The 14,421-nt window shown below is 52.1% G+C and overlaps 4 protein-coding genes across 4 annotated transcripts; 3 read left to right on the forward strand and 1 right to left on the reverse strand.

Moving 5' to 3' along the window:
• Positions 1–975: 975 nt before the first annotated feature.
• On the forward strand, positions 976–5,842 carry ALT_8509 (uncharacterized protein; the record flags this gene model as incomplete). The annotated part of the gene is made up of 4 exons (XM_033557061.2): positions 976–1,178; positions 1,308–1,410; positions 1,470–4,355; positions 4,424–5,842. 4 exons carry the CDS (start codon positions 976–978, stop codon positions 5,840–5,842), a joined length of 4,611 nt encoding a protein of 1,536 aa, XP_033412952.2.
• A 1,172-nt stretch (positions 5,843–7,014) lies between these two features.
• On the forward strand, positions 7,015–8,218 carry ALT_8510 (putative nucleotide-sugar transporter; the record flags this gene model as incomplete). Its single annotated transcript, XM_033557062.2, has 2 exons — positions 7,015–7,865; positions 7,945–8,218. 2 exons carry the CDS (start codon positions 7,015–7,017, stop codon positions 8,216–8,218), a joined length of 1,125 nt encoding a protein of 374 aa, XP_033412953.2.
• A 454-nt stretch (positions 8,219–8,672) lies between these two features.
• Positions 8,673–10,547, reverse strand: ALT_8511 (putative sterol o-acyltransferase (APE2); the record flags this gene model as incomplete). Its single annotated transcript, XM_033557063.2, has 6 exons — positions 8,673–8,699; positions 8,750–8,791; positions 8,863–9,118; positions 9,176–9,877; positions 9,929–10,369; positions 10,429–10,547. The coding sequence occupies 6 exons, from the start codon at positions 10,545–10,547 to the stop codon at positions 8,673–8,675; spliced, it is 1,587 nt and encodes a 528-aa protein (XP_033412954.2).
• Positions 10,548–11,416: 869 nt separating this feature from the next.
• Positions 11,417–14,238, forward strand: ALT_8512 (AP-1 complex subunit gamma; the record flags this gene model as incomplete). The annotated part of the gene is made up of 5 exons (XM_033557064.2): positions 11,417–11,426; positions 11,521–11,644; positions 11,723–11,911; positions 11,975–14,087; positions 14,143–14,238. The coding sequence occupies 5 exons, from the start codon at positions 11,417–11,419 to the stop codon at positions 14,236–14,238; spliced, it is 2,532 nt and encodes an 843-aa protein (XP_033412955.1).
• Between the last annotated feature and the right edge of the window lie 183 nt (positions 14,239–14,421).

Genomic DNA, 14,421 nt, shown 5'->3' on the forward strand with positions numbered 1-14,421 from the left:
GACGACCCATCATATCATCCACGCCACCAGACAGCTCTTCTGCGGTAAGCCCACCACCACCAAACAACCACCCTCCTCCTCCTCCAGATCTTCATCCCCGACCGTCCATCATTTCGTTTCAATTGACTGCTGCTGGAATTATTATTCCAAACCACTGAACACGCATTGTTCGCATGTTCTTACATTCTTCCTCTTCTTCCTCTTCTTGTTCTTCTCGTCTTATCGTTTCTTTTATTTTTCGCATCCTCTTTCAGAAAAATACCCCCTCTTTCTCTTACCTATACTTCGTACCTTGAGTCTTTTTTGCGCAGAGATTCATTCTAATCTTCGCCGTTACGCACTTCTAGGAGATCCTCTTTCTCTCTTTTTCCCTCTTCAATTATTACTATTATCATTATTTTCATTATTCCATCCTCATTCGACTCCTTTGACCTCCTTTGTTGTCGGCCAGAGATCTCTACCTTCTATTCGGACGATATTCTGCACGACGTTGTCGCAACATCCCTGTCACTGGCCCATCCTTTACCGGCGCGGTGTCATTCCTCACTTTTCCGACCTCTGCCAGCGAATCCCCTCGATTGATAACCTGGTGCCCAAACGCCTCGATTTCTCCGCTACCTTGGTCCTCAAATCTACGCTGTTCTGATTTTCCTCAAACCTACATACCTTAATTTCACTTGCAACGATTCTCGAAACCGCAGATCTTACGATATCTCTTTGCCTTCGAGCCTCCTTCCAGTCCACCTCTCGGCGGTCATACATCATAACCTTTCTGTATTCTTATCATTTTTCTCCATTCACGCCTGAAGCTTTGACAACTACTCAATCCCACCGGAGAAGCTCTCTGAAAACCCCCCGGTTCGACCAATAAGAAATTGCAGCGTGTGAGGATTATTTGGATTTACCAGCGAATGCTGGCGAAACAGGAAAGCTTTCGCGGATTGCTCGCCGATCCCCTGTGACGGGGCTGCAGCCATGAATCCCGCAAACTTCCCCAATGTTGGCGGGGGCATGCCCGGCGGAGCCAATCCGCACGGCCAGACGCAGATGCCGCAGAGAAATGAAAATGCATCGGTTATAATGAACCAGGTGGCTCAGGCGCTTCAAGCCCAGGGTCCTTTTAGCGGTTGGAGAGCGGAAGTCCCAATTAAAGACCGAGCTGTCAAGGTCTATCAGATGTGAGTGCTAAGCTTCTGGTATTCCCTTGACTTACTGCTTAAGCGCCGCATGTGATTCATGTTTTGCAATTCTACTGCTTTCTTTGACTCTCTCCGCGTCGTACTGATCTAACTCTTCTGTCCAACAAGGATTACATCCCTTCGGTTGATTCAGCCACGAATTGATTTTCAGAGCGCGGCTCAAGCTGCAATGAGCTTTGAGCAGAAAGCATTCAAAGACGCCAGGGAAAAAGTCAGTTTTTCTCTTTTCGCCCATCCTCACAGATAGTCTAATCTCGAATCCCTTCACAGGTCGACTACGACAAGGAATGCAACGAGAAGTTAATCCACATACGAGACACTAGAGCAAGACAAGCCGCAGTTATGCAGAATGGGATGATGCCCCAAGGGCCCGCAGCGGGTATGCCTGGGGTAGGGCAAAATGGGTTTCCTCAGCAGTTGAACCGACCTGTGCAGGCATCTCCAATGCCAGGCCAACAGCAGATGCCGATCGGCATCAACGATCCCACACAGCAAGCTGCAATTCAACAGCGCCAACAGCAACAGCAGCAGCAGTCACAACAACAGCAACAGCAGCAACAGTCGCAGCAGAATCAGGCTATGCTCCAGCAGCAGCGTGCGCAACAGCGACCAGGCGGCAATGCTTCCCTGCCTGACGATCTCAATACTCTCTCGGCTCAAGAATATGAACATGTCTGTCGGATAGCCAATCAGATCCTCGCCAAAACGCCCCAGGAAGATATGGAGAAGATTCGCATGAACCTACAGAATATGACACCGGAACAAAGACAATACCTTACTCGAAAGAACATGGATCCAATCACGTACTTCTTCCGTTGCCAGGCTTTGAATCAACTCAGAAGGCATAAACGGAATCGCTTGGAAATGGCACGAGCGCAGAGCGCCGGTGTCGATCCCAATGGGGCCATGATGACAGATCCCATGATGAATCCGCAGCAGAGACAGATCTTTCAGAATATGATGACCTTTCAGCGCAATTCGGGATTTCCCATGGGCAACCAACAGAGCCTTGATCAGTCGTCGTTCATCGGCAACGTGGAAAATATCCAGGGCCAGCAAGCGGATGGGTTACGTTCCCAAGAAGCAGGTCAACTCGTGGTGCCTGCCAGTTCTTCCCAAATGAACCAACAGCCATACACTGCTCCTCAGAACATGTTCCAAGTGGGCCAGCAGATGGGTCAAGGGGGTCAGGCCAACCTCAATGGCGCGTCTATCAGCCCTCAGTTTCTCGCGGCACAGCACCTGCAGAACCCTCAGAACGCCCAGCAGGATCGAAACCAGCAGGCAGCACAGTTCCAGCCTCAGCCCCAAGCGCAAACCCAAGCGCAAGCACGAGCTCAAGCAGCCCAGAAAGCGCAAATGGCGATATCACAAGCAGGCCAGGCTAATCCACAGATGCAGCAACAACTATCTCAAAGTCCCGCTATGCCGATGTTGAACCGTCCCATGCCGCCTGGGCAGATGTCCCCAGGGCAAGTGGCTGCACAAGTCCGGCCGCCGTCCCGGGCTCCCGGGATGGGACAACAGCCCAATGGCGTGCAGGGTCTTGCTGGACAGCCCGGAATGCAAGGTCGACCCCAGATTCCTCCTGGTCTGCCACCCGCGGCGCACGAACAGCTGGCTCAAATGACTCCTGAACACCTTAATGCTTTTCTTTTAAATCAGCAGCGCCGTGCTCTCGCAAACAACCAAGCTCTCGCAAGAGCAAATGCTGGTCAGCAACCGTTGCCCATGCAGCAGAATTTGTCGCAACCCGGCCAGAATCAGCAGATGGTGAACAACCAGATGGGTAATAATCAGAACATGCGCGCGTCTCTCGGACTGCAACAGCAACTGGCCGGAATGAACGGTGGACAGATACCCAATCAGATGCTTGCGGGACAGCAGATGTCGGCTCAGCAACGGCAACAGCAACAGAGGCAGCACGACTTGTACAAGCTGCAGCTTCTGCGGCAGCAGAGTGGGAGCATAGAGATGACGCCTGATCAGGTCAAGGAGATGGATCGCATTCAGTTCCCTCCTGCGATCCTCGCTAACAACCCGAATATGGTTTCCCCAGTCCCGAAGCATATCAAGACCTGGGGTCAGTTGAAACAATGGGTGGCTGCAAACCCGCAAGCTCTTGGGGGAGTTGATTTGCAGAAACTCATGACTTTGCAGAAGCTACATCTTGCCCAGATTGTAGCTCAAGGGAAAGAAGGAGCCGTCCGTAACATGGATCAGAATGGCCAGGGAAACTGGGGACAGATGATGTCTTTTCAGGGACAGCCCCAGCAATTTGTGAATCCACAAGCGTTTCAGGCGGGCCAGCAGCATGTACCAATGAACATACCGGCGTTGCGGCCGGTCACCGCCACTGAAATTCAAATGGCTCGCCAGCGCTTGGGTGCTCAAGTGGCCAACTACTCCGACGACCAGCTCCGCGAGATCATCCTTCGGAACAGGCAGAAACAACTGATGCAGATGGCCCAGAGCCGAGCAGCCCAGGCTTTAGCCGCGCAGAATATGAACCAAAACCAGCAGAACCAAACGGTGCAACAACCTCAGTTGACGGGGCCTCCTACCGCTTCTCAGGCCAAGCAGGGTCCTCAGCAGCCCACCCCACCTCAAAATCAACAAAACCAAACTGCCAAGGCTCAAAATACGGCGGCTGCGAAGGGCGCAAAGGGCTCGGCTCCCAAACAGGGCACCAAGCGCAAATCAGCCGCCGAAGAGCCTACAGAAGCCCAAGCGGCACCGGTTTCAAAGACAGCCCAGCCTACTACTACTACTCAAGGAGGAGTATCGGCGCCGCCTTCTAGACCTAATCTGGCTATCACGCCCGAGCAACTGGCTGCAATGACCCCTCACCAACGCATGCAGTTAGCGCAAATGCGCAGACAACAAGGTCAACAAGGTCAACAACGGGTTCCGATCAGTCGAGCAGCGGCGGAGGAAGCATGGAACAACCTACCCGAGAAGATTCGACAGCTCTACAACGATATCGCGAAGAATGCGCCTGCAGCGGAACCTGTTGCCCTTTCACCTGAGCAGAAAGCTGCCATGACCCAGCAACTTCGTGAATGCACCGACATGCTTGGTAGAATGGACACTCTTGCCCAATGGTTCTCAAAAATCCCCGGCCAGGAGAAGAACGTTCGCAGTTTGCTTGCAATGGTATGTCCGCAGTCGTCCCTGGACTCCGCTCCTCCCGGAAATTACATACTAACTCAATTTTGACGTAGCGTATACAATTAATGAGGCAATTTAAACCCGGCCCGGACTGGACGATCAGTGACCAGTTTACCATTGCTCCAGAGTATCTTAGCGGCACCATCAATTACATCAGGAAGCTGTTCCACGCTATGATCACTCGGGTGAACCAACAGCAAAACCAACCTTCTGGCCAGCGGCCGAGTAGCGTGCCACAAGGATCCTCTACCATGCCCCAGCCCAATCAAAACAATATGCCTGCTCTAAACGCAAGTAACTTGCAGCAGCTCCAACAACAGGAAGAGGCTCTCCAGCGAGCCCGAAGAGCCTCAAGCCAGGCTGCTTCTGCAACCTCTGCAGTGCCGCAGCCACCTTTTGGAGCGCCATCTCCCCAGGGGGTCCCGCACGCTTACGGCCCGGGAAGCATTCCGCCCGAGAAGTTGAAGATTCCTCCTTCGAAGAAGAGGAAGCAGTCTCATCCTGGCGGGACTCCAACCCAAGGTCAAGCTCCTGGCACGCCAGTCTCAAAGTTGCAGGCGGCTAAGCAGGCCGTGCCTGATGCTAAAACAGCTGCTCCAGTCCTGGGTGGCCCATTCAAATGCAGCGTCATTGAGTGTCAGCATCACCATCTTGGGTTTGCGACTCAGGATGCACTTGACAAACATGTCGAAGAAAGCCACAAGGTGGAGGAGCCGATCAACGACCCTCTCGAGTTCGCCATTGAAAGCTTCCACACTAGCCTTGTGAAGGACGAAGAAGGAGCACAACCTCAGGATCACACGAAGGACCGTCTTACCACCGGTATCGTTCCGTCTTCCGCAAAGCATGAAGTCAAAGGTGAAGCAGTCGCTCCTAGTACTACGGGTGTGGGTCGCGCGCCCGGATCCACCGGCATTAAGCCCGCTTCTCCTGGTTCGACTCAGCAGACTCCCCGTACAACTGCGGCCAAAGTTCCCACCTCGTCGGCGCTCAAGCCAAGCCCGAGCAAGGACGGCAAGATGGAGGCCGTAAAGCCGGTGGATCAGTCTGCGCCATCTGCTGCAGTTACCAAGGATCCTTGGGCAGATAGCACCATTTCTCTCGAGGCAATTCAAGATACGTTCATGGATTTCGGCGGCGATTCAGGCTTTGGCTTTGGATCCATGGATGAGTTTATCAACCCAGAAATGTTCGCCAATGCGCAGTCTGAGGATACTCCCGACTCTGTCGAAACTGGCGTTGCTACGCAGACGCCGAAGGATAGCGAGGTTCCAAAGATCCAAGATGCTAGCGGCAAGTTCGATGTCTCTGAAGATAGCTGGATCCCGATGGACTGGACCAATGTTCCTTCCCGTTTTGAAGACGCACTCGTGGTTAATGACTCCTGGGAGAATTTCGATTGGGATACAGTTGACCTGAACAACGGGGCCATGACTGTTGACGACAATGGCATTGCCATCTATGCCATGTAGGGAAAGATGGCACTTCGCAGCTGAATTGCGCGATATTCATTTATCTGGCGTAAATAGGAATGATTTATGTGTACATTAACGCACGGCCTGAGAACGGGAGGCTCCAGTTTGCTTTCCGCAGTCGGCATTATCGTTCTGGGTATTCCACATGGTCTTGTGGGATTGGTTTCTGTTTCCTTGTGCCATTTTGATCTTGTTGATCTGGTTATATTAGCCATGGCGTTATCTGGAGTGACAGAATATGGGAAAAGCGAGGGGACTTCTTGTCAGTTGCCTAGATAGGGGGAAGGCTCGAGAGCGTTCCTTGTGAGAAATATTGGGTACTTACAATAATCATCCTAATATTATGACTTATCCAATCTCAATCTGGTGTGGTATCCTAGATGCCTTGAAGATAGTACCTAGTATGCAATCATCACCTGATACAAATCATGTGCCTATGTGCATCTGTACCTGGAGACTGCCAAGCCAATTTAAGACTCCAGCTGATCAGCTGCTGATATAATCATGCTGATATGTGACTTATGTAGCCGATACGGAGCTGATAAGCCTCCCCCATCTCCACCATCTCCGTCACTCACGCACTCACTCGCCTCCGCCCTTTGTTCTCCATTGATCTCTCGTCTTTGGCCCAGAATGGTACTCAATAAGTGATTGTGATTACAATTATCCGTTGTTGATTTCTGGTCTCTGAATTTCGCTGGATCGATTATATCGGAGATCAAGCCTCGATTATCTTTCTTTCAGTCCATTGTCGTTATCGAACTACCTCAGCTATAACTAGCTATCATCTTCGAAAGCTTTGCATATTGTATACACAGTACATGCTTTCTTTTGATTTATACTAGCTCCTAACAGTGCAAGATGGCTACTCGGGCTGTGGTACCGTTTCTAGTTACGATGATGCTCGTGACCGGGGTCTGCAATACAATCCTCAATAAGTATCAGGTCTGATACCAGGAGTCTTTTTGCTCTTTCAATCTAGCTAATGCCATTTGAAAGGATATGCAATGTGTACGGAACTGCGACTCTCCAGACTCTAAATATCGGCAAACTTTCGAGCAGCCAGTCGTCCAGACGTGGGTTCCCCCCATCCTGTATCCACTATGTTACGCAATCGATGCTAAATTCAATCCCGTACCGATGATAGTGTTCAGATGTTTATTGGAGAAATGGGGTGTTGGCTCGTGATATTCGGCTCATATGTTTATCAATCGTTTATATATCCGCGTCTGTCTCCCAATTCTTCGCCTCTCCTTGCGGGCGGGTATAATCCCGTCCACCCTGATGACATAGGTGATGAGGAGGACCATACGATTGACGGTCCTGATGCATCTAACCGTACTCCCAAGCGCACCGATGCTGAAGGTCGGCCGTACCTCAGTGGACGTCGGATCCTCCTTCTCGCTGCGCCGGCATGCTGCGATATCGCGGGTACGACTCTGATGAACGTGGGTCTGCTCTTCGTTGCGGCCAGCATCTACCAAATGACGCGTGGAGCATTGGTCCTTTTTGTCGGGCTTTTCAGCGTTCTGTTTCTCCGACGGAAGTTGTTTCTATACCAGTGGATTGCACTGTTCGTGGTGGTTCTTGGTGTCGCCTTGGTAGGACTTGCCGGTGCACTCTTCGGCCAGGACCAAGGCCATGATATCTCCCGGGATGATACGCTTGCAATTGCCGCTCGGGCCGTGATGGAAGCTCGGGAGATGGTGAAGACTCCTGAAGCGCTCAAGGCTGTCATTGGTGTGCTCTTGATTGCAGCGGCACAGATCTTCACGGCCTCACAGTTCGTGCTGGAGGAGTGGATTCTCGAGAACTACGCCATGGATCCCCTTCAGGTCGTTGGATGGGAAGGCATATTCGGTTTCTCGGTTACTGTCATTGCTTCCATCATTTTGTACCTGACCGTAGGACGGACGGAAGCCGGTCGCTACGGCTATTTTGACGCCAAAGAAGGATGGCGTCAAGTCTTTTCTAACAAGTACATCGCCATGGCTAGCGTCCTGATTATGATTAGCATTGGGTTTGTGATTCCCAACGCCCCTTCTCTTTACATTATGCACATTGCCGAGGCCAAGAGGCTAATTTGTTGTCTCTCACAGAGGCTTCAACTTCTTCGGCCTTTCAGTCACCCGAACCGTATCTGCCACTTCCCGCAGTACGATCGACACCTGCCGGACACTCTTCATCTGGCTTGTTTCGCTCGCCCTCGGCTGGGAAACATTCAAGTGGCTGCAAGTCCTGGGCTTTGCGCTTCTCGTCTACGGAACCTTCTTGTTCAACGATATCATCCGTCCCCCTCTCAAAGCATGTCTTCCCCGTGACAGGCAGGAGAGGCAGATTCTGCTGCCCGAGGAACCCATTGAGCATATTTAGCTTAGGGATGGGCGAACGTCTTTGACTACGTCACTATTTCTTGGTTTCTTCGTTAGGACAATTTGGCTCGGTCCGGGCGTTGAAGGTGGCGTTCAATTTGGTTACTTCTGTTCTTGGGCTTAAGTGTGCCGCGCATTCGGTTTGGTTAATAGAGGCAGTCGTCGACATCGACACTTTCAAGGTTGTCATACGAAACCGGTTATTTTCATGTTACAGCATGAGTTTTGGAATCCATATCACGCTCCTTCTGTCCAGTTAGGCTTTGGTTACAACCGGAATAAGAGACGGGTATGATTTCCATTGTCAATTGCGAAGTCTGGACTACGAAATATAATCTATCAAATGGATACACATAACACTTTCAACACGAGGGTATATAACCAAATCTACTACACTATAGTACAAGTATAACCAAAACGCGCTATTCTACCGACCGCAGTGTACATTGTTCAGATCAAACCAGGACATACAGAGCACACATCTAGACAACGTCAGCTATGCATCAACCGGCAGGAAATGTGTAAAACTCACCATAGACAGCCCCGTTATCATCGATAGCCAGAAGAAGACGTTCTGCACATGTAAAAAACGCAGTTAGCAAAGCCAATCAGGATTCCATGATTTAAGAAGGACAGGAGACGCACATTGAGAGTCCTCTTCCCGCGGAAGAATCGCGACCGTTGGACGGCGACGATGGGCATCTGGAGCATCATGGCTAGGAAGCCGTAGCCGCGCAGCTTCTTGGTGATGCAGCTCATGACGAGCTCGTGGAAGACGGAGCTCACGAGAAAGGTGATGAACATGGCTACGGGCTGGGAGAAGTACGATAGCGAAGGGAAGTAGACGTGTCGGCGTAGGAAGTGGTGCACGGGGATGTTCCATTCGCGGGAGAATTCGAGCCTGTACGACTCATTGGTTAGATTGCGTTACTGTAGCCTGGGGGCGGTGGATACGTACCAGTCAGAGGAGTTCCACCAGTCCGAGTAGAATTGGCGGTCGGCGAAGCGGGTGATCTCTGCAAATGCGCCGAGCACGTACTCGAAGATGACCAGAAAGACTAGCAGGAATGTTATCATGAATGGGAACAGGAGCATGCTGATTGTCTCGGCCAGGATCAGTGCCTTTTCGGAGGCGCCGTGGACCAGGTGTAGTTGGGCGCTGGCCTCGCTCAGGACAGGCACGATGAATTCCTCGCTCGTCACCGTTAGGAGGAAGATGCAGCCGAAGACGGCCAGAGCTTTGGCGGCCAACTCGGTCCATTGTCTGTTCTTGTTCCGAGGGTACTCCAGCTCATAGCAAAGCGTCGGGCAGAAAATGTAGTCAACATAGTTGGCGAGAGAGAGGTTCTGTGGGTAGGTCACACGTCCCAGAGGTGAAGTCAGTTCAGATGCCAGGTCCTCGCGCACTTCCTCGACCGATTTAGATCGTGTATGATTGCTGTGCGGGTGTGTCGGGTGTCCGCTAGGTTCCGGGTCTGGGTATCGGACCGCCGCATCGAGTGAGACCGAGCCAGGTTTGTCTAGTGAAGCCAGTCGACGCTGCGTTTCGCTCAGATGTCCATTGTAGAACGCGTATGAATGCATCTTCATCAGGAAGACAAGCGTATGCAAAGTCAGGAAAACCTGGGCTGTCCAGGTCCAGCGCATCATGAATGGCCAGCTAGAGACTTTGTTAGATCCCAGGTGGTTGGCTTGAACATAGCGCACTCACTTGATCCACAGCACAAGCCATACTGCTTCGAAAAGACTCTGTACAACCATACCAGCTCGCCCCCACCGCAGCAAACCATTGCTCCTAAAGAGATGATGCAGCGGCACGACAAGCCCACTGCTGACAACCATCGCAAGGTCGCTGAGGCCTAATTCCCACACGTTCGCCGACAACAGGCCCCACACTCTCACTCTCAACGGGTAACCAGTATCCTTGATATTCCGCAGCACAGTCGTAACCACCATGATAAACAGCGCAATCCAAAACAGAGTGAAGAAGCCGCGGAAATTGTGATGGTCGCTTCTGGGGTCAAAATGCGACACGCGAGGGGTATAATTGATGGTATAGAACAGGCGAGTCCGAGCTCGCGCTTGTTTCCTGGCGCTGGATATCGAATGCACCGAGGGGGGCGCATCATCGGCGACGGGGGTTGAGCGACCACTTGACGAAGAGATTAGCACAAGTTTAGTTCAGATTCTCTTTGATGTAAGTCCCCCAACCTTGAATCAACAGATGTTATTCTATCTAAAGCGGGTGTCGTAACACCATCCTCGGCCTTTTTCAGACCGCGCGCTCGTGGCAACCCATTGCCATTGCGCTGTAAGACGGCAGTGGACATGCTGATGACGAGGGCCAAGAGTAACAAAGTTTACATCGATATCGTTTTCACATCAACACGACTGGGGTTATGAAGGGCGTTATATATAATCAGCGTTCGGAACTTGATGGAAGGAGATATTGACGATATGTGTCATGTGTATTGCTTGTGGATCCTATCTTGAACCACTGTTTGGGAGTCGAAACTTGAGTAAGGCTGATGATCTGCGCAGGGACCAACGAACGACAGGGAAAAACGAGGGATTATTCGCATCCAAGAACCTCTCTGGCGGATCGACCGGACTTCCAAGGCACAATGGACTTCTGGATAGGGCACTACGGCGTAGAGCGGCGTCAACAAAGAACCGAGGGCTCACGTCATAGCTTCCTCGCCATCCTCACTGAAGTAAGGTAAGTCACTGAGCCGGAGCCGTCCTCCGTATTCGTATGCCAATACTTAATGTCTTGTCGGACCCACGGGGCTGCCGTCGGCCGATCTCCGGTATCACTTTTTACATGACTAATACCTTGTGTATTGTTTCCTATCAGTCAAAGTTGATGCCTAACTACCAAGGCCGCCATTCGGAGCTTATCACGGGGACTTCACGTGACATACTCAGGGCACGAGGGACGCTAAGCCCGAACAAGAGGCTGCCAAGAGTGCCAGATCAAGCAAAGGACGGGCGAGGCTCGACATGCCTAACTAACTAGAAGCGCAGCTATCAAAGAAGAAAGTCGTCGACGTCCATTCATCGATTTATTCCCGGGTAGTGCGTCGACAGGTTTCCTCGCCCCCCTCTCTTCTTCTCAATTTCCCTGTCTCTTCTCTATTCGTCGCACCCCCCTACATTCCCCTATCTTCCTCCCCGTTCGGGGGTCCTTGCGACCGCCATGACATCCCGTATGTGTTTGCCCTCCGTGAACCACCCCACCCCTTTTGAGCTGGCAACCGAATCACTAATCAATTCGTCGCCGCACATGCGGTCTCGAAACAGTCAAACAATTCATTCGGAATGTCCGATCGGCCAAGACGATTGCCGATGAACGAGCGGTGATTCAAAAAGAAAGTGCCGCTATTCGTGCGTCGTTCAGAGAAGAGAGCCATGATTCGGGAGTCCGGTCAGCATTATGCACCACGCCTTACACCAGCACCTTGTGACTTCCGTCGGACAACCAGCTCATATATGATACTTGCAGGAGGAACAATGTCGCCAAGCTGCTCTATCTTTTCACCCTTGGGGAACGAACCCACTTTGGTCAGATCGAATGCCTGAAACTGTTGGCGTCCCACCGATTCGCCGACAAGCGGCTGGGATACCTGGGTACCATGCTGCTCCTGGATGAGAATCAGGAAGTGTTAACATTGGTGACCAACTCATTGAAGAAGTGGGTCTTTGTCTCAACAACTGCGTGCTGTTCTGCGAAGTGTCCTGGCTGACAGGATTTCAGTGATCTCAACCATTCCAACCAGTATATCGTCGGTCTCGCGCTATGTGCCCTGGGTAACATCGCCTCTGTCGAGATGTCTCGAGATCTGTTCACCGAAGTCGAGTCCCTCCTCTCCACAGCCAATCCCTATATCCGGCGGAAGGCAGCATTATGTGCCATGCGTATCTGCCGTAAGGTGCCAGACTTGCAGGAACATTTCCTGGAGAAAGCCAAGGCCTTGTTGTCGGATCGAAACCACGGCGTGCTGTTGTGCGGGTTGACCTTGGTAATAGACATGTGCGAGGCCGAGGAGGCCGAGGAAGGGCAAGAGGGCGTGATTGAGATGTTCCGGCCCTTGGTCCCCGGTCTTGTCCGTGCCTTGAAAGGACTGACGACCTCCGGTTACGCTCCCGAGCACGATGTCTCTGGAATCACGGACCCGTTCCTTCAGGTCAAGATACTGCGCTTTCTGAAAGTGCTCGGAAGAGGAGATGCGGCAACTAGTGAGTTGATCAACGACATTCTGGCCCAGGTGGCTACCAACACCGATTCTACCAAAAACGTGGGCAACGCTATCCTTTACGAAGCCGTCCTCACCATTCTGGACATTGAGGCCGACTCTGGTTTGCGGGTTTTGGGTGTCAATATTCTCGGAAAATTCCTCTCCAACAAAGATAATAACATTCGTTACGTTGCACTCAATACCCTGAATAAGGTGGTAGCGATCGAGCCGAATGCTGTTCAGAGACACCGCAACACCATCCTGGAATGTCTCCGTGACCCAGATATCAGCATCAGGCGACGAGCGCTCGACCTGAGCTTCATGCTGATCAATGAGTCGAACGTGCGTGTCCTCGTCCGGGAACTGCTCGCTTTCCTAGAGGTTGCCGACAACGAGTTCAAACCAGCTATGACGACCCAGATTGGTATCGCTGCTGACCGCTACGCCCCTAACAAGCGCTGGCATGTCGACACCATTCTGCGTGTCCTCAAGCTGGCCGGTGCGTACGTCAAGGAACAAATTCTGTCGTCGTTTGTGCGCCTGATCGCCACCACGCCGGAACTGCAGACGTACTGCGTGCAGAAGCTCTACACATCCCTGAAAGAGGATATCTCTCAAGAAGGGTTGACGCTTGCGGCAACTTGGGTCATTGGTGAATATGGTGATAGCTTGCTCCGTGGCGGTCAGTATGAGGAGGAGGAACTCGTCAAGGAGGTCAAGGAAAGCGACATTGTTGACCTCTTCAACAATATTCTCAACAGTACCTACGCAACACAGACTGTGATTGAGTATATCACGACGGCATCGATGAAGCTCACCGTGCGCATGACAGATCCTGCGCAGATAGAGCGTCTCCGGCGCTTCCTCAACAGCCGGACCGCCGATCTGAGCGTGGAGATTCAACAGCGCGCGGTCGAATATACCAACCTATTCGGCTACGATCAAATCCGCAGAGGTGTGCTGGAACGGATGCCACCTCCCGAGATCCGCGAGGAACAGAGGGTCCTTGGCGCTCCCAGCAAGAAGCGCCAGAGTAAGCTGCTCAAAGACAAGTCGAAGAAGCCTGCCAAGCAGGCCGAGCAAGACCTGCTCGTCGATCTCATGGGCGGCGCCGATGTTCCAGCAACGAGCCCGGCGGCCAATGGATCTCAGAACACCGCAGACCTACTTGCGGACATCCTCGGTGGAGACTCTGGCATCTCTTCGCCCGCTCCCCAGGCCGCACACGCACCTGCCCAATCAGCCAACACGAGCGCCATCATGGACCTGTTCGGCTCAAACGGAGCGACCCCCTCGCCACGCCCAGCGGAGCCGGCATCCGCATCTGTGGATATACTTGGAGGGCTCGGATCCGCCCCATCCCCAGCACCATCCCCGTTGGCCGCAGCGGTTCATACAGCATACAACAAGAACGACCTTATTCTTACTTTGCAGGTACAGCGAGCCGGTAATGGGAATGCACAGATCCAGGCCCGTTTCCGCAACGTCTCCGACTTTAGTCAATTCTCCAATGTCGGGTTACAAGCCGCGGTGCCCAAGAGTCAACGGCTTCAGCTTAGTGCGATCAACAGATCCGAGCTTTCTGCGGGAGACGAAGGCGTGCAGATGCTAAAGATCGCAGCCATCAGTGGTGTAAGTTTGTCCGGGCATTTTACTAGTCAACCCGTTGCTAACGATATCATGATAGGCACTCCCACCCAAGCTCCGCCTTCGTCTCCGTGTTACATACTCAAAAGACGGATCAGAATCAGTGACGGATCAGGTCGACTGGTCCGAGCCTTGAAGCCTTGATGAGCAGCTGGATACGTTGGATTCATGTTTATAGAAGACAGGCACATCAAATATTGACGCATTAATACCTCTGAAAAGCATTGCCGCAGCATCTTCAACTGTTGGTGGGCAAAGTTAATACTCTTTCTATTGGGACTCTGGCCTATTCTCGATTACACACATACCCTTGAATTGT

The sequence above is a fragment of the Aspergillus lentulus genome (genome assembly GCF_001445615.1).
Source record: "Aspergillus lentulus DNA, contig: Alt16, strain: IFM 54703, whole genome shotgun sequence".
Classification (NCBI taxonomy): domain Eukaryota; kingdom Fungi; phylum Ascomycota; class Eurotiomycetes; order Eurotiales; family Aspergillaceae; genus Aspergillus; species Aspergillus lentulus.